This window comes from Triturus cristatus, chromosome 2_2 (assembly GCF_964204655.1).
Source record: "Triturus cristatus chromosome 2_2, aTriCri1.1, whole genome shotgun sequence".
Taxonomy (NCBI): Eukaryota; Metazoa; Chordata; class Amphibia; order Caudata; family Salamandridae; genus Triturus; species Triturus cristatus.
Window position 1 is genome coordinate 1,041,435,984 of NC_140582.1, and position 17,988 is coordinate 1,041,453,971.

At 49.4% G+C, this 17,988-nt stretch overlaps 1 protein-coding gene across 2 annotated transcripts in view; it reads right to left on the reverse strand.

Annotated features, from left to right (window-relative positions):
* Positions 1-17,988, reverse strand: part of HTT (huntingtin) — a 2,065,683-nt gene that overhangs the window by 1,431,652 nt on the left and 616,043 nt on the right. For both annotated transcript variants that reach the window (XM_085642500.1, XM_085642499.1), the window contains one exon: positions 14,863-14,926. In XM_085642500.1, the coding sequence (XP_085498626.1) occupies positions 14,863-14,926 (64 nt within the window). The remainder of the gene's footprint in view (positions 1-14,862; positions 14,927-17,988) is intronic.

A 17,988-nucleotide genomic window follows, 5' to 3' on the forward strand; every position in this document is an offset into this window, starting at 1 on the left:
CCAGTGGAGTGGGTAGGTCACAAGGAGCAGTGTGAGGAAACAAAATGTGAGTAATCTGCACTCTAACCTTTATAAAACTTGGCAATTGACACAGGGCAATTCCATCCCCACGAATGCAAGCGCACTTAACTTAGCTGTTACCGTCCTCGACCAATTCTTTAAAGAGATCCCTTCCAGTCCCGCGTGTTGCAATTTTTGGATCGATTCTATTGCGGGCTCCATACTTGTTTATTTTCCAACACGGAGCTAAACCAGAACATTGTTTAGCCACTGCACCCACTATCGTAAACATCGTTATGACCGTCTTACTGATTAATGCCATAACGATACAAAGGATCGTTACTCCCTGACACTACTATACGAACCACTTAGCAGGTGTTCGCTTCTGACCATATACTTGTTTATTTTCCAACAATGAGCTAAACCAGAACAATGTTTAGCCACTGCACCCATGATCGTAAACAACGTTATGACAGTTTTGCTTATTAATGCCATAACGATACGAAGGATCCTTACTCCCTGACACTATTATACGAACCACTTAGCAGGTGTTCGCTAGTCATCACACCATTGGCATTAATCCATACTGCCCTAACTCTCCACCGGACCATATGAGTATTCACTTTTCATAGAACAGCTCGTCATCTAACACACCACGAGACCCTCCTGCATACTTGCTCACTTGTAGCGGTCCTTACATCGCTGTGTATTCCGCCAAGCCCCAGCTTTCCCGAAGCCTCAACCCCTAACTTCCCTACTAAGTGTTACTTGAGCTTCAGGGGAGGAACACAGTGTAATGATTTTAAGATATAGCGCTTACCAATGGCTATTGTTACACCATTATTTTTATTTCGCCACGCTAGCCTTTGCTTTCCCGAAGCCGCAACCTTCAACTCCCACACTCAGTGTTGCACGTGCCTCAGGGGTATATACATTGGAATGTATTTAAGATATAGCGCCTACCATTGGTATGTGCTACACCATCTTCTTCAGGTCCACTTTGACTCCCTTGTCTACTGTATTCAGATAGGTAGTGACCCGAATACTAGAACGAGCGAAACTTGACATCAAACGGTTATTTTCTTACCTTAGACTTTGATCATCACTCATTGCTTCTGTACTATTTACATGATCTGCCGAATCACACTAGGCTCACCAAGTGTGTTACCCTTTCCGGTCCAGTCCTACTTACTGAGGAACTTATACTCATGCGCAGTCCACAGAGTACTGTTGATGTCTGGACAGTTACTGAATAGGGTGAGTCATACCTTTGTATTTTCTGCTGTTTTTAATTGGATTTCCACAGAAGCGAGTAGTCATGATAGCTCACCGTGGGGATTCACCACCAATTTCTTTTATAATTTTTAACGTGTCCTTTGACGCATCAGTGATCACAACCATTAAGTCAAAATTAGAGCTTTGAGTCACGTCCGGGTCGCGGGACATCAGTCGACCTCGTTTCCGCTCCGCCGGGGCACCCGTCAAGGGTGTCCGCTCTCCCCCCTCCTCTTCGCCCTCGCTATTGAACCTTTGGCGTCCTGGGTACGCCGGGACGCGGTGATGCGGGGAATGGAGTGGTCCAGTGACTACACTGATAAGATCGCGTTATACGCTGATGACGCCCTTTTTTATATGACCGACCCCTGGGTATCGGGGCCAAGGGTCCTTCAAATTCTTCGTGTCTTTGGTGAAACGTCGGGGCTCCGTGCTAACCCTGCTAAATCTATCCTATACCCGATCTGTGGTGACCAGGGTCGTACGGCCTGGGCGGACCATTGGTTGTGGCCACGGACGGCTTTAAGTATCTAGGGGTGTACGTCACCAGGGATCAGACCACGGCGTGGACGAAAAATATAGCGCCGCTCCTCCCGGTGGTGCGGGATGAGACAACGGTCTGGTCACAGCTACCACTGTCTTTATTCGGACGCTCGGCCATCTTTAAAATGGTGTCGCTGCCCCGTTTATTGTATCGGGTCCAGAATTATCCCTACCCAATCCCGCAGTCCTGGTTTACTCAACTGAACGCGTTGTTGAATAGATTTTTGTGGCAGGGCAGGGCGGTGCGGGTGGCCTTGGCAACGTGCACCCAGTCGACCTATTGTAGGGGTATAGCGGCGGCTGATGTTAGGGCCTATTATTGGGCGGCGCAGCTACAGGTAATTAACGACTGGTGGTATCACTCCCCGGGAGATCCGGCTTATGCGGTGGAGCGCTTGAATATGTCCCATTCGCGGCTCCACTCTCTCCTGTACAGCTCCTCCCCGCTAGACGCGCATCCCCCGGCTTGCCGTACGGTGATCCAGGTGTGGCGGCGAGTGGTGCGTTTAATGGGCTGGTGGGGGCGCCTTACAGAGAGCACCCCCTTGTGGCACGGCACGTACCTGCGGCAGACGGCGGCCTTGGCGGGCTTCCGCCGCTGGGACGACATCGGCATCTCCACCTTAGGGGATGTCATGCGGGGCACGGTACTCAAATCCTTTCAGCAGCTCCAGACCGATTTTGTCCTTCACAAATCCCAATTCCATCGCTATCTATAGTTACGCCATGCGTTATCCCCAGCCATTGGCTCCCTGACCATGCTCCCGGAATTCCATCCCTTGGAGGGTAGACTGTTAATGGGAAACCTCGGTCGGCATAAAATCCGTCAGATATACCAGTCCCTAACGACCCATGCTAAGACTACACTGCATAATACGCGAGAGCGGTGGGAGGCTGATCTCCCTGACTTGACCGATGATGATTGGGCTGAGGCGCTGGCAAGTCCGCGTGGGGCAGCGGTTTCCACTAGATACCGTTTGATCCAATTTAAGTACGTGCATCAGGTCTATTATACTCGAGTTCGGCTTTGGCGTATGGGAGTGATCCAGTCCCAGACCTGCTTGCGCTGCCGTGCTGAGGACGGCACATTCTTACACACAGTGTGGGCGTGTGGGGCGTTACGGGTCTTTTGGCAGGGGGTGGTGAAGTGTTTGAGTGAGGTACTGGCCTGGACCCTTCCCCTAGAACCCCGTTTGATCCTACTCCATAGTACTGAGGACATAGGAGGGAATAGGTATAAGCAGCACTTGTTGTTCCTGGGCCTCACCTTGGCCAAACGGGACGTGGCCCAGCACTGGAAGGATGATTCCCCCCCTAGACTGTCCCCTTGGAAGAAGGCGCTGGACCGCTGTATGATTGCGGAACTCGCGGTCTTTCAGGCTCGGGGGTGCCCAGTGAAGCATGGGAAAATATGGTCCAGATGGGCTACGTATAGAGGTATAGACCTGGCCTTGTTGGAACAGCCCGATATGGGGGATCCCATTGAAAGATTGCTTAGAACCACGTAGCACGACTCGCTTGCAGTGTCATGGAGGTGTCTGAACCCTACAGTACGGTGGCAATCGTCAGGTTGCGCGATGGAACGACGTGGGTGTGGGCATAGGTTGGGATGGGAGGGGGGGGGGGTTGGGGTCTGATGGTTGCAGACCAGGGTAGTGGGAGGAAATTGCAGTAAAGGTGCTTATGTGTTTCATATTAGTACGAAGTCGCCTTTCTTGATTGACCCTTGTACTGTACAAAACAATAAAGTTTGTTGTTAAAAAAAAAATTAGAGCTTTGAGTCACATTGAAGGCTTTATCTCCAACTGTTATGTACGATACATAAATGTATGTTATTTTTATAACCTTCCTTCTTTCCTTACAGGTAGTTCCTGATTACAACAGGTATTATAGTTAAGAAACACTTGACTTGCTACACACTTCAACACCAGTAGCTTTTAGATGTAGATAGTTCTTTTCCTTGTTTTCTGGTCCTGACGAATCGCGAGTACATCCACTCTATGCGAGAAACATGTTGACCCACATCCTTTAACATAGGACACTCTAACACAAGACATTACACTCGGGCGAGTGCCATGTTCACACGTTTTTAATCAGGGTAGGAGGCCCCCAGGATAAAATTAATTCCCGCCAGGCACTCTTAACCCTGTTTTAAATCACTAACACACATCTACACTATCCGGGCCCCACACCCGCACTTCACCATACGGCAGTTGGATAGAAGATCTCCGACAAAGCGACCCTTTTCAAGGGAGCCCGTTGGGTATTGCACTGCCGACACGACGAGGAGCAGCCCATATGATGAAGCATGACACCTGAAAGGGTGTGTGAGGGCACCATAATCCAACATATGGATTCCCAACCATGGACACATTGTGGACTTAGTTGGATCCAGCCTTCTCTTTGACTTTACCAACTCTATAATAGAGGAACGGCATAAACTCCAATCTTTATAATTCCTGTATCTGGGGCCCCTGTTTATGCTCGACCTCCCCCTCCTTTGCGACTGGAAAAAGCCCCTTTGTCCCTCTTTTTGTATCTAGTTCTCTGTAAGCACCTTTACCAGCCATCCCTTGACGTATGGCAGGAAGGCTTTCAGAGCCAAATCGATGGCCCTCAAAAGATATGGAGCTGGGATTCCGTCAGCTCTGGGTGGAGAAGAGAGAAGGGTCTGCCCCGACCCAGTCACGGCCCAATAGCCACCAATGCAGATCTTCACAGTCTCCTCCGAAATATGGACAAGGTTGGAGTGGTCCCCTTAATGTTGGCCCTGTGGGTCTTCACATCCCAATGCAGAGCCTGAATATGAAACGATGCAGGAGGCCATCAGTCCCATCATCCTCAGAGTGGACATTGCTTAAATCTAGGACCAAGGCTAAAAGATCGGGATCATAGACTGAATGCCCTAGACACTCTATAACGGGGGAAAGGAACAAAACCAAACTGTGTTCAGAATGGCTCAGACGAAAGGGAGCGTCTACAAAGGAGTCAGGTGTGACTTCGTTACATTGTTAGTGAACCCCGAAAATGAAAAGGAGTTCACCGTAGTCTGGAGATGGCTGACTGCTTGGGGCAAGGGGTAAGCCCAGCTTTAACAGCCAGTCGTTAAGGTGGGGGAAGACAGGCACCCCGACCTCTGAAGGTGCACTGCCACCACCGTGATCACTTTTGCAAACACCCGAAGAGGACTGGTGAAACCAAAGGGGAGCATAGCGAACTCAAAATGTTACACTCTCACCACAAACCGCAACTTGCACCAATGGGTTATTAAGACGGAACTATGGATATAGCACCATTTATTCTCCAGGTTTGAGGGCAGACAAAACCTGGACATCGGTGAGCATTCTGAATTTCTCCTTTCTGAAGAAGAGAGTGAGAGGGCACAGATATAGAATGGGCTGAAGGCCCTTATCCTTCTTGGGCACCAGACAGTAGCGGGAATAGCAACCCCATCCTACTTCTGATGCAGGCGCCCTCATGATAGCCCCTTTGGCTAAAACAGCTTGCACTTCCTGTCAGTCGTTGGGAGGGTGGGGCAGGGAGGAAAGGAGGGATAAAGCGTAGCCTTTACAATCAATCTGTAGAACCCACCTTTCAGACAGCCTACCTCCCACGGAGTGGCTGTGACTCGTTGAGGGTACACTAAACGGTTTTGGCGAGTGAGACTAATCGGCAAGCTTACCTTGGCCTTAGGGGTGGTGGGAAACATGGGCTCTCCTACAAAACTGCTGTATTCCCTGTTGGAGTGGGGGTAGGGTTGCATAGGGAATGCCTCTACTGAAGCCACAAATGAAACACTAAGTGTTGCTGGCAAGGCAGGGTGGTGAGGCACAGAGAGCACGTGGTAGACCAACTCTCTTCAAACTGTTCAAGGGCTGACTCAGCCTTGTTGTGGAACAAGTGAATCCTATCGAACGGCATGTCCTTTAGGGAGGACTGGACGTCACCCGAGAATCCAATGGATCGGAAGCCATGAGTGGCAATGAACGGCAACACTATTGCCAATGGCCCACCCAACAGAGTGTGTGGTGTCCAAGCCACAACGAATTGTAAAATTGGCTCCATCACAACCATCTTTCAATGGCCAGTGAGAGAACAGGATGAAGGTGTTCTGGAACACTGAGGAGAACTTGAGCCACCAAGACCAAAAGGGTGCAAATACCACAGCCCAGTAAACAGGATGTGTTGCCTGACTTTAGAGCTGAACTGGCAGAGGAGAATAAATGTTTAAAAAGGTAGGGTTGGTCTGGCTAGGGGAAGCTTGCAGCACAAGATCTTCTGGAGAGGGGTGCGAAGAGAGAAATGCCAGGTTGCCCGGGGGCAGGGCACTGGCACCTGGCAATTTACCAGCTATCTGGAGGGTAACTATAGGGTTTAGCCCAGGTCTCTAGAAAGGTATTCGTCAAGGCCTCAATGCAGGGGAGGAGAGACTTGGAAGCAGTCTGGCCAGGATGCAGGACTTTGTACAAGACGTGTGTTTTGATCTCCATAATGGTAAGCTGAAGATTGAGGACTTTGGCCACCCTACACATGACCATGGTTTAGGAGGCAGCTTCTTCAGTGGCTGGGCCAGGAGGTGAAAAGAGGGCAATTTGGGGGGCGCTATCTAGCCTTGCAAGTCTTCATACCAAATGTCATGGGCATAGAGCTGCATAGAGTAATTCAGGTAGAAGGCCTCTCTGCTTCATGGGGCCCAGAGGCATGCCAGAGGGTGTTGGTGAAGACCCGAAGAGCTGGAGCATAACTGCGCAGAATTCTTCGAACTTGGGTGGCATGGCTAAAGCCCCCAGACACTCATGTTGTGGCAGAACCATCTGCAGAATCAGCTCCAAAGTCAGCCAAATTCGGGAGCGGGACTGAAACTGTCGGTGCTGACCACACGCTTCATATGGGAGAAGGAGTGGAACTCTAATTCAAATTCTTATGTTTTTTGTGATTACCTGAAGGCTTGGATCGCGACGAAGACTGGCCTCTAGAACATCTTTGTCGACTCATGGAATGATAGCAGGACCGGGATCGCACCTTTGACTTAGAGCGGTCCCGATGATGCAACTTCTTGTGCTTGCCGACAACTTTCGCCTTGCATCCCTGATGGCCCTCTGCTTCATTGACGTGCAGTCTCTGCAGGTCTATGAGTCATGGCCCAACCCTAGACACCATAGGCAAATTTGGTGGGGATCTGTCACAGACATCTGTTTGCGACAGATCTTGCAGGGTTTAAAGATTGTTGTATCTGAAAGAAAAATGTAGTGATCGATTTCTTACCTTAAATTCTTTTGTCAGCAGTACCCCTGCGCATCGGAAGGTGGCGTCGTGCGGCTCCGCATCCGTCGCTGGCGCTGTGGTCGCCGAGGTAACGTCGTGGCAGCTACTTAGACGCCGCCCTCGCGTTCGGACGTCATTTCTGTTCTTTCTTTTTACGTGCCTGCAAGCGCAGACCTGGAGAGAGCGGTACCCCCAGTCATTTTTTGAAATAATTTTTTAAGGCTTCTTGTCTCTGTTTTTTCGAGTCGATCGACTCCTGGTGTCGTAGGGATGCCCGGCTTCAAGCCTTACGGGGACTGTCACCGTATGATGTTGGTGACGGACCCGCACTGCGTGTGTCTCTACTGCCTGGGGCGCGACCACGACCCCAAGTCGTGCCCAGACTGCCGGGCGTTGGCGACGAAGACTTTGCGGGGCGGTCCCGAAAGTTGCTTGAAGTCCGGCAGTCGGCTCCACGCCGCTCAAGGTCCTGGTCGCCTGGGAGGTCGAGGGACCGGTCGCGGAGCCATCACCATCGTTCGTCGGGATCGAAGTCTTTGCACTCGGGGTCAGGTAAGATGAAGCATCACAAGAAGTAGAAGAAGCGTTATAGCTCACTGACTTCCCCTCGCCCTTCGCACGACGAGGCTGAGAGTGCGGGTGGTGTCTGGTGTCGTCATCGGCCTTCCTGTCCTTCCCGGGTCCGTCGGCGACTCCGGCCCAGCTGCAGGAATTTGTCAGCCTTGGCCCGCCTCTTTGGGCTGTCGGGCCCCGCCGGTGCGCCTTTGGGCCCGCAGGCCCGACTTGGGGTCCTTGCCCTTTACTGTCAGCGGCTCCGGCATCGCTGTCGGCTTCGGCCCCAGCGCCACAGTGCCCCCAAGGATCCAGGCCTGGATCCCGGTCGACGCCGGTTGATCTCGTGACACCTCCACCAACGTCGACCCCACTGGCACCACCTCCGACGTCGCCCGTGGCACCGGACGACATTGCCCCCGGTCTCAGCCCCGATGTGGACACGGAGTCGGTACGGCGTTGCTTGATGCCGATTCCGACGCCGATGGGGGATTTCTATCCCCATGTCCAGCCTCCTTATTTTAGGCCTGTTCATCAGCCTTCGGAGGAAGGGAGTACTGGGAGGGGTCTGAGGACCCTCACATAGCTCAGTGTGAGTACGACCCGGACTGGGCAGAGGAACTAGGGGTTGCCAGTGGTCTGGACACCTCTCCTGACCTTGGCATGCTCACTCCTCCTACCGTGGCTACGAAGGAGGGTGCAAGTTATGCAGTGGTGTTGCGTAGGGCGGCAAAGGCCCTCCACCTCCAACTCCCTACAGTGGCTGTCAGGACTAACCTCCTGAAAGAAGTACTTCAGCCAGCTGCTACCACTGCGGAGCCACTGCTACCTTTTAATGACGCACTTTCGGGCACCTGGTCAAGGCCCAACACAGGGGCTCCTGTGGATAGGAACGTGGCCAGACATCATCGTCCGGCCCCGGGTGAACCCCTTTTCCTCTCCCAACAACCCACCCCTGAGAGCTTGGTTGTCCAAGCCTCCACTTCCCATAGAGCCTTCCCTACCGCACCCCCAGATAGGGAATCCAAAAGACTGGAACAGTTTGGGAAGACAATTTTTTCTTCCGCCAGTTCATGGCTGCGGTCTGTGAACACCGCATGCCTCTTGGGCCGTTATTCCAACTCTGTGTGGGATACGGTGGCGCAGGTGCAGCCTCAGTGTCCCGAGGAGGTCGGGACAGTGCTCTCTCAGGCTATTGCTGAAGGGAGAGATGCAGCCAAGTTCACAATTCGATGTGGCCTTGACACCGCCGACTCGCTGGGCAGAGTGATTTCCACGACAGTGGCGCTTCATCGCCACGCCTGGCTGAGGACTACTGGCTTCGCAGGGGATGTCCAGAAAACTCTCATGGACATGCCCTTTGATGGCATTCGCCTTTTTGGCACCAAGGCGGTTAGTGCGTTGGAGCGTTTTAAGGACTCACGGGCTACGGCCAAGTCCTTGGGTCTTTCGGCCATTCGTCGTCCTCTGCCTTCTGCCTTTCATTCCTTTCGCGGCCACGGAAGGGGTGCCCCAACACGTTCGCTTCAGAGCCCCAGGCCTGCGCAGCAACAGTCCCAGCGCGGCCGCGGATGTGGGACCCACTGAGGTGGGTCAGGGGGCCAGCAGGCGGGTCAGTCCACCTCCACCCCGGTCACCACTGCCTCCAAACCTTCCTAGTCCGGTTTTTCAGGCCCATCAAACGACAGTGGCGGCAGGATTCGCCATCACCTCCCCCACTGGCGCAACATCACTACAGACATGTGGGTTTTACAAACAGTTTGAAGGGGCTACTCCCTCCCCTTTGAGTCTACCCCTCCAGCCATGCCACCCCAGTACCACCGCATGTCGGGGGATCACTTGGCACTTCTTCGACAGGAAGTTGTGTCCCTCTTGGCCAAGGGGGCCATCAAGCGTGTTCCTTTGCCAGAAGTAGGTCGTGGTTGTTATTCCCACTACTTTCTGGTGCCCAAGAAGAACAAGGGCCTGCGTCCTATCTTAGACTTCCGGAACGTCAATCACTTCCTCCGGAAGGAGAAGTTCAAGATGTTAACTCTGGCTCAGGTCTTGTCTGCCCTCAACCCTGGAGACTGGGTGGTAGCGTTGGATCTGCAGGACGCATATTTCCATATTCCAGTCCTGCCGGCCCACTGGCGTTACCTGCGCTTTACGGTAGGCCACGAGCACTTTCAGTTTACCGTGCTCCCCTTTGGCCTTACCAGCACCCCTCGGATGTTCACAGAAGTGATGGCGGCGGTCGCAGCTCATCTGCACAGATCAGGGGTTCCAGTCTTCCGCTATCTCGACGACTGGCTATTGAAGGCAGGAGAGCCCCAGGCAGTTATCTCCCACCTCCAGACTACGGCCGACCTCCTGCATTTGCTGGGGTTCTCCATCAATGTGCCAAAGTCGCACCGAATTCCCTCTAAGAAGCTCCTCTTTATCGGAGCGGTTCTGGATACGACGCTCTTTCGGGTCTATCCTCCCGAACAGCGAGTCCAGGATATTCAAGCTCTGATTCCGATCTTTCGGCCTCTATCCTGCGTTTCGGTCAGGCTGACCCTGAGGCTGTTGGGCCTCATGGCCTCCTGCATCCTGCTGGTCGATCATGCCAGATGGCATATGCGGGCTCTGCAGTGGGACCTGAAGTTCCAGTGGGCCCAGCACCAGGGAGAACCTGTCTGAGTCTGTCCAGATCTCGGAGGGCACTGCAAGACAGTTGCAGTGGTGATTCACAAACCGGCATTGGGTCAACGGCAGATCCCTCTCCCTTCCCCAACCGGAGCACACAGTGGTGACGGATGCGTACCTCCTGGGATGGTGCGGCCACAAGGGAGAGGCGGAGATCAGAGGCCTCTGGTCTCCGGCGGAGTCCCGACTCCACATCAAACTTTTGGTGCCTCCGGAGATCCGACTTGCACTGAAGGCGTTCCTTTCCTCTGTTCGGGGAAGAGTAGTGCAGGTGTTCACGGACAACACCACCACCATGTGGTACTGCAACAAACAGGGAGGGGTGGGGTCGTGGACCTTATGTCAGGAGGCTCTGCGCCTCTGGACATGGCTGGAACATCAGGGCATTTCCCTTGTGGTTCAACACCTGGCAGGTTCATTGAACGATAGGGCGGACGAGGTCAGCCACAGGTGCATGATGGATCACGAATGGCGTCTTCACTCGGACATGGCACAAGGTATTTTTCAACAGTGGGTAGAGCCTTGGTTAGATCTATTCGCCACTGAAGAGAACGCGCAATGTCAGCAGTTCTGCGTGCTGTAATTTCCAAGGCGGCACTCACTCTGTGACGCTTTTTGTCTGTTATACGCCTTGCCACCTATACCACTTCTGCCCAGAGTGCTGAAGATCAGACGGGACCGGGCCCAAGTCATTCTTGTGGCTCCGGACTGGGCTTGAAGAGTATGGTATCCCGAGCTACTCAGCATGACCATCGATCCCCCGATCCAACTGCCTCTTCAAGAGAATCTTCTGTCACAGCAGCAGGGGATGGTCCTCCACCCGAACCTGTCCAGTCTCCACCTCCTTGCGTGGAGATTGAGCGGTGGCAGTTGATTCCTTTTGACTTGCCTCCTGAAGTTTGTAATGTCATCTTGGTGGCCAGGTGGCCCTCCACTAAGTTGGTATACACCTACAGGTGGAACAAATTTGTGTCATGGTGCACAGCAAAGGCTGTAAATCCCATTTCAGAAGTCCTTTTATTCCTTTTTTCTTTGGCCCAGCAGGGCTCGGCTCTGGGCACTATCAAGGGCCACCTTTCTGCTAGTTCGGCCTTTCTCAGGCTCCCTGATCAGCCCTGATCAGCCCTCTCTCTTCAAGTCCCCTGTTGTAAATAGATTACTCAAAGGCATTACTCACCTTTTCCCTCCTATTCCTTTTCTGATGCCACAGTGGGACTTGAATCCGATTCTCACATATTTGACGCGTGCTCCCTTTGAGCCTATTCACCTCTGTCCTCTACGTCTCTTAACACTAAAGACTGCTTTCCTGGTGTGAGTGAGCGAGCTCCAGGCTCTTTCTTGTAAACCTCCTTTTCTATCTGTCCATCCGGACAAGGTTGTGCTCAGAACCCGTCCATCCTTTTTGCCAAAAGTTGTCACTGCCTTTCACATCGGGCAAACCATCACTTTGCCCACCTTCTTTCCGCCTCTGCATTCTTCTAGAGAGGACGAGAGGCTCCACCGTCTGGACCCAAAACGTGCGCTCTCGTTTTACTTGAACCGCACACAATAGTTCCGGGTGGATAACCATTTCTTTGTTGGCTACGTTGGCGCCAAGAAAGGTCGGGCCGTACATAAGCGGACAATCTCCCGATGGGTCGTCTTGAGTATTAAAGCCTGTTATTCTCTGGCTAAAAAGGAGCCTCCGTTGGGGCTGTGCACCCATTCCACCAGGGCGACGGCAGCCACTACGGCATTGGGACGTGATGTCCCCTTACAAGTCATCTGTCAGGCAGCTAAATGGGCCTTGCTGCACACTTTTACTAAGCACTCTTGCCTGGACAGCCAAGTCCGGAGAGACGGCTTCTTTGGCCGTTCTGTTCTCCGGACTTCCTGGTGTGATCTTGGTTCGCAGACCCAGCACCGGGGTTGGTATTGCTGGGGTATCTATTCTAAGGTAAGGAATCTATCACTACGAGTTTCTTTCAGATGAACAAGTTACTTACCTTCGGTAACGATATATCTGTAAGAAACATTAGTAGTGATAGATTCCTTACCGCCCCACCCATCCTCCCCGTTCTGCGAACTGATTTCTAGGGTTAAGGTCATCCCTTTTAAGCCCTAGTTTAAGGCACCGTTGGTCAGTATCTTGCATGACTCTGTGTTCCTGGTACGGAAAGTCGTGTACAGAACTGAAGTCAGCGCGTGAGGGCGGCGTCTAAGTAGCTGCCGCAAAGTCATCTCGACGACGCCAGCTTCGGACATGGAGCCGCACGACGCCACCTTCCGACGCACAGGGGTACTGCTGACGAAAACTTTCTGGTTTCAGTCTGATGCCTTGGGTTAATTCTAAGGTAAGGAATCTATCACTACTACTGTTTCTTACAGATATATTGTTACGGAAGGGTAAGTAACATGTTCGTTAGGGCGTGACTTCCCTTGCACACAGTCGAAATATGAAAATCATTCGCAAAAATAAGAGTCTCTGAGAGAAACTCCGTATTTGCGTCTGGATGTGTGGGAAGAAAGGAACTGACGTCCGCACATGAGAGTGGTGCCTATTAAGGCCCCACACGTCATTTCCAGAATGGAACTGTGCCAGTATAGAGCCGCAAGTCGCCACCCTTCAACATGCAGAAGCACTGCTGTAAAGTTTCAGGATCAAGTCTGACGCTAGGGGCGTATTTAAAAGGTGAAGCATCTGCAGCTAGAAGTCTCTATCAGAAGCACTTTTACATATGTGCTACAAATGGAAGCACTCCAGCTTATGTGGAAGCGTTTTCCCTATCCTGCCATCATACAGGGAGAATATGTTTAGACTCATCAGAGCCCAAGGGTCATAACAACACAACTAAAGTTATAAACAAAACTCATGGTCCCAGAACCTAAACCCAACACATTCACAATGGTTTGTGTGAGGCTACCAGAAGATTTTAGAAGAAAGATTTATGATCTGAAGTCACTGAAAAATGCTGTGTTATGTATCCAAGGCAAATTGTCTTTGACACAAACGCCTCTCATATCCAAAAAAGGACCACTGGAAAAGATGCATGGGAGAGGAGGTTCCCACCAAAGCATGACTTAAGGGATCTGAGGAAAAGCTGAAAGATCTACATGCAGATTGTAGAAACGCATGCAGCCTTTGAAGGCACCATACACCTAAACATGGCAAACATTTGTTCTCCAATAGCCTTATGGTGTTTCTTTTGCTACTGTTAATAACATTTGCAAAAGGTAAATAATTGCAAGCATAACTATGCAGGTAGTATTCTGCCACTGAACTGAAAAAGGTAAGGGCATGCTGTGGAAGAGAGACGTTCGGGACGCGAGAACTTAAAGAAGGCTGTCATAGATTGCCAGAACGATAGATTGTGGTTCTAGTTTTTCGTCCGCGCTCACATGTGCGAGTGAAGGAGACCCCCGCCCATTTCAGGAACTAAAGGAAAGAAAGACGGCAACAGAGAGGGAGAAGACCCCCAGGTCCATGAGGAGAGAAGTGACGCAAGACAAGGAGCGGTTTGCGGACTGGAGAAAAAGACCAATGGTGCAGTTTTCAGGTCAGACTGCTGTTTGATAGACGCTGGACCTCACTGGAGGCACGACTGAGAAGAAGGAGCCTTGCACTCAGCAGAGCTGTGTACACCCAGTGACCTGAAGAAAGAGGATGTTGTGGTCCTGACCGACCGCTATGGCTCAGGATACGAGCTGTAGCACAAGTAAAGTGTTGTGGTGCATGATGTCTGAGTGACAGTAGAGTCACAGTGGTAGGGCATCAGAGGTAGCACAGGTGGGCTAGGTGAGGGCCCGGAAACTTTTGGTACTGTGCACTGGGGTATGGTGAATACCAGGAGAGCACCAGAAACCGAGTACACTGACAGAGCATTCACCGGTGACCGGTGGTGGGATTGTATACTGGCATACCTTGATATTTTCAGGACATGTTTTGTTTCTTCCTGAGGGTCTGTCTTTCTTGACGGGGACTATATAAAAGGAAAACAACACTAAAGAAACCCAGAGCTTGAAGATTAAAGAATGGAGCAACATAACTCCAGAGTGCCTATATGAAATAACTTCATTTTGTTTGTCCCCCTCTTCCTTATAAAAACAACCCCTTATACCTCATATGCCTGCTAGGTGCCAAATAAATCATAGACACCTATACTGCTTGTGTTGTAATCTGTTCCATCAGTCTGTTACACATAACAAAACAGATGTTTTCCAATAAAACCTGTAAGAGGACATAAGGTTAGATACTATAATCAACTTCAAAAGGTTTTTACAAGGTAAAGGCATATGTTGACAGACTTCAGGCCCATATGCTAATAGGCTATGGACACCTGTAAATACATGTGAACATGGTAACAACGTGTAATCTAAATAACATTGAGGTACTTTGATTATCACTAAAGACATGACTGTTTCTCTGTTTCAAGTGATCCAGAATCTAAACATACAGTGTTTTTGGCACAAAGTGAACCCATCTCTCCAGAATATTACATGCTTGCAAAATGCTCCAAAGTAAGATTTGTTGGAATGAAAAAGACAGATGCAGTGACAAGACAATTACGCATTACTCACCCCTGTATAATGGTGACATCCTTTATGTAACTTTTGAGTCTTTCCTTCCAGAAAGCTGACTAGCCTGCAGAGTATAAGAACAAATTACCAAAATGCCACTCACTCTACAATCACAGTTCATGCAAAAAAAATAATAATAATTCACATGCAATATTAAAGAATCTTTATTTCCCTGCAGGAATCAAACACTAGTAATGGAATGAAACAGGTTCCTTGTAAGGAAAAACAAAAATAGATGGCCGTAATAGCAATATAATACATATGATGGAAAATCATTCATCAAGACTCTGGATAAACAAGCCAGTTAATGGCCTGCGAAAGCAGAGCAGCCAGAGGGACAAAAGAGGGAGAGCACATGTAGAAAATGGAACAATGCAAGTCAACTCTAATGCTGTAAGGATTGAATAGAAAAATATGGGGGCCACATGGAGACTACAAAATTATTCCCATCTTATTACATGTGTCACAATCACTTAGAACCGTAGATATGTACTACTTGCTTAATACACTGGGTGAAATATAAAAGAATGAAATCATGAAAAGAAATAGATGTGTCACCTGGCATTAGACAAAATCCCCACAAAAAGACAATGCCCATACTATATTCAGCTTAGCTACTATTTCTCGTTAAATATATCTTTGCGCATATTGATGCAGTAGAATTGTTAAAAAAAAGACAATTAAAGTGGTGTATTAAAAAATGATTTCTTTTACCTGACCCTCAAATCATTAAGCCTCTGTATTTGCTCACACAAACCATTTATTTCAGCTATTCAATCAAACTGATCATTACTCTTAGCTATACGTCCCCGACTTCAAAATGGATTGTCATCTCAATTCTAAATATACCTCTTGACATTTACAGGTCGCCCCCAGTACCAGCGGACACTTCCTATTTTTCTACAAGCTCGCTCAGTGTCTCACCAAAACCAACCAATAAAATCCCTTGCAATTAATTCCCTGTTAAGTACACTCAAATGAGTGAGGGTTCAGCCAGTTGTCTAACTTCATAACACTTATCCTCATTCCTACTGTCTCCGCTGCCTCTGATAATTGTGATAGTCATACCATTGACAAGCTTGAAAATCACTACTGCTACAATCTCCTGGTGCTCCTCTCTCTTGGTGCCCTGGTGTTCTTCTAAGCCCATGCCTTATCACTACTAATGGGCACCCATCATATCTCTGCCCTACACTCATTCTGAGTTTCAGTAGGAGTGTCTCTCTGGAATACAATAACAAATAGCAAGTTGTTTAATCCACAGCAGAGAATAATTACTCTCAAATGCCACTTCTAAAACATTTTTATTTTCATTTTCCATATTTTACCAACATGCAAGCTTGGGCCTCATTTGAATAGGATTTATGATGCCCCTCGATGTTTTAACCAAGGCTAACACCTCAACCGGCTACAATCTGCTTAAAGGAGACAAATTCCAAATAAAGGCTCGCACTTTACTCTGCCTTGGTTACAACAAGCAAGCTCGGTAGCTGAAAGAACATTTGACAGGGCCTCCTCAATTCACTGTATAATACAAATGTCTACTGGTCATAATTTCCAAGATCCACTTCCAAGTCCTTGCTGTTACATTAGCCAGTTGCTAAACCATACATCATCTAGCTGTAAATTACACTCAAATTGTTTTGATCCCTATCAACACTTGTATGGCTGCATAATGGTACCATTCCACTGGAACACCATTTTATCAGCCTAAGACCCTAATCAGTTGCGAGGAGAACTAGCCCACCACGTCTGTTTGAAGCTCTCCCAACACCAATCAGAAGCTCCTTTGCTGTCTACATGAATGCGGAGACTCTACTTCCTGGTATGGAGAATGGCCCACCTTGCGGTGGTCCTCCTTGTCTGCTCCTTTTCCCTCTGCCAACACAGTAGAACATCCCTTGCAATGAAGCACTTGGCCCAAGCTGAACTGATGTGTTCATGAGGGCCGCGACCCTGCTTGGCTTTGCTCAGACCGTCTCACACCTGGCTCCTGTGCTATGATGCAGCTTATAGAGAGAGAGAGAGAGATGTGTAGGGGAAAATATATGGCTGCAGGCAGATTATACATCTGAAAATTTCCATCCCACCCACGTTTTTTAAATGAGGAGAAAACAATTAAGGTCATCAAATATCCCACTCTGATGGTGACCATCTTTCTTCATTGAGATTTCTGCAGACTGATCTCTACACTCTGCTGGGGGACTTAGTGCTACCTGGTGGCCATGATCAGTGGGTCCTGCCTTTCTGTTGTCCAGAAGGAAGAGAAGTCTACGGAAATGGGCCTAAAAAGTACTCCATCATCGGTGTGGTCTTTAATTTTCACATTGAAACTGGTGGCTTTTCAATGTTACCTGCCTTTTGTTAATTTGCATTGAAACTCCCAATATGTAAACTACCTGTTTCACTGTGGTGATTGCTTCTCTTTAAAGCACCCAGACACCCATTTAGATCATGTTCACTCTATATAAAACTTCATAATAAATAGTGCCACAATCTGTAGACTGCTAGACGCACACTTTCGGTACTCGTTGAGGCTTAGCAGGGCACCATACCAAATGAAATCCCTCATTGAGCAGCTGAAGTTGAGATGTACTGAGGCCTACCCGTACCAACAAAAGCTGATGAGCCTGCCACTCCAACAAGACATTAATCATAGTCTACAAAGGTGGAAGCAGGAATGATAATCTGGGACGCAAATCAAGCAAAGGAGACTGGGCAATTAGGCATAACATTGTGCCCCTCCCTACCTTTCCTGGAAGGCACATAATCAAAGAGAAAGATGAGGTGCTAATCCCCTAAAGACCACATAATTTTTCATTATCAAAGAGGGAGGGAGCAGATCTGTCCTACCGGATTCAGGGAAAAGGGATTACCAGATGAAGAACAGAACTAGAGCATAAGAGCAGAGTGGTGGCAGCTGAATTACCACTCAAGCTATGAAAAGAAGCATAGACCTTCCTTATATCAAGGTGACATCCGTCCCTTACCATCAGTAGAACCCCTATTTTGAATTTGTTCATTTGTGTGTTTTTGTTACTGCCAATGACAGACATCAGAGTAAATTTCCAAAATTGTCAAGAATGCAATGTTGTCCTACGAAAGAATGCAGGTTACTCTCATTTC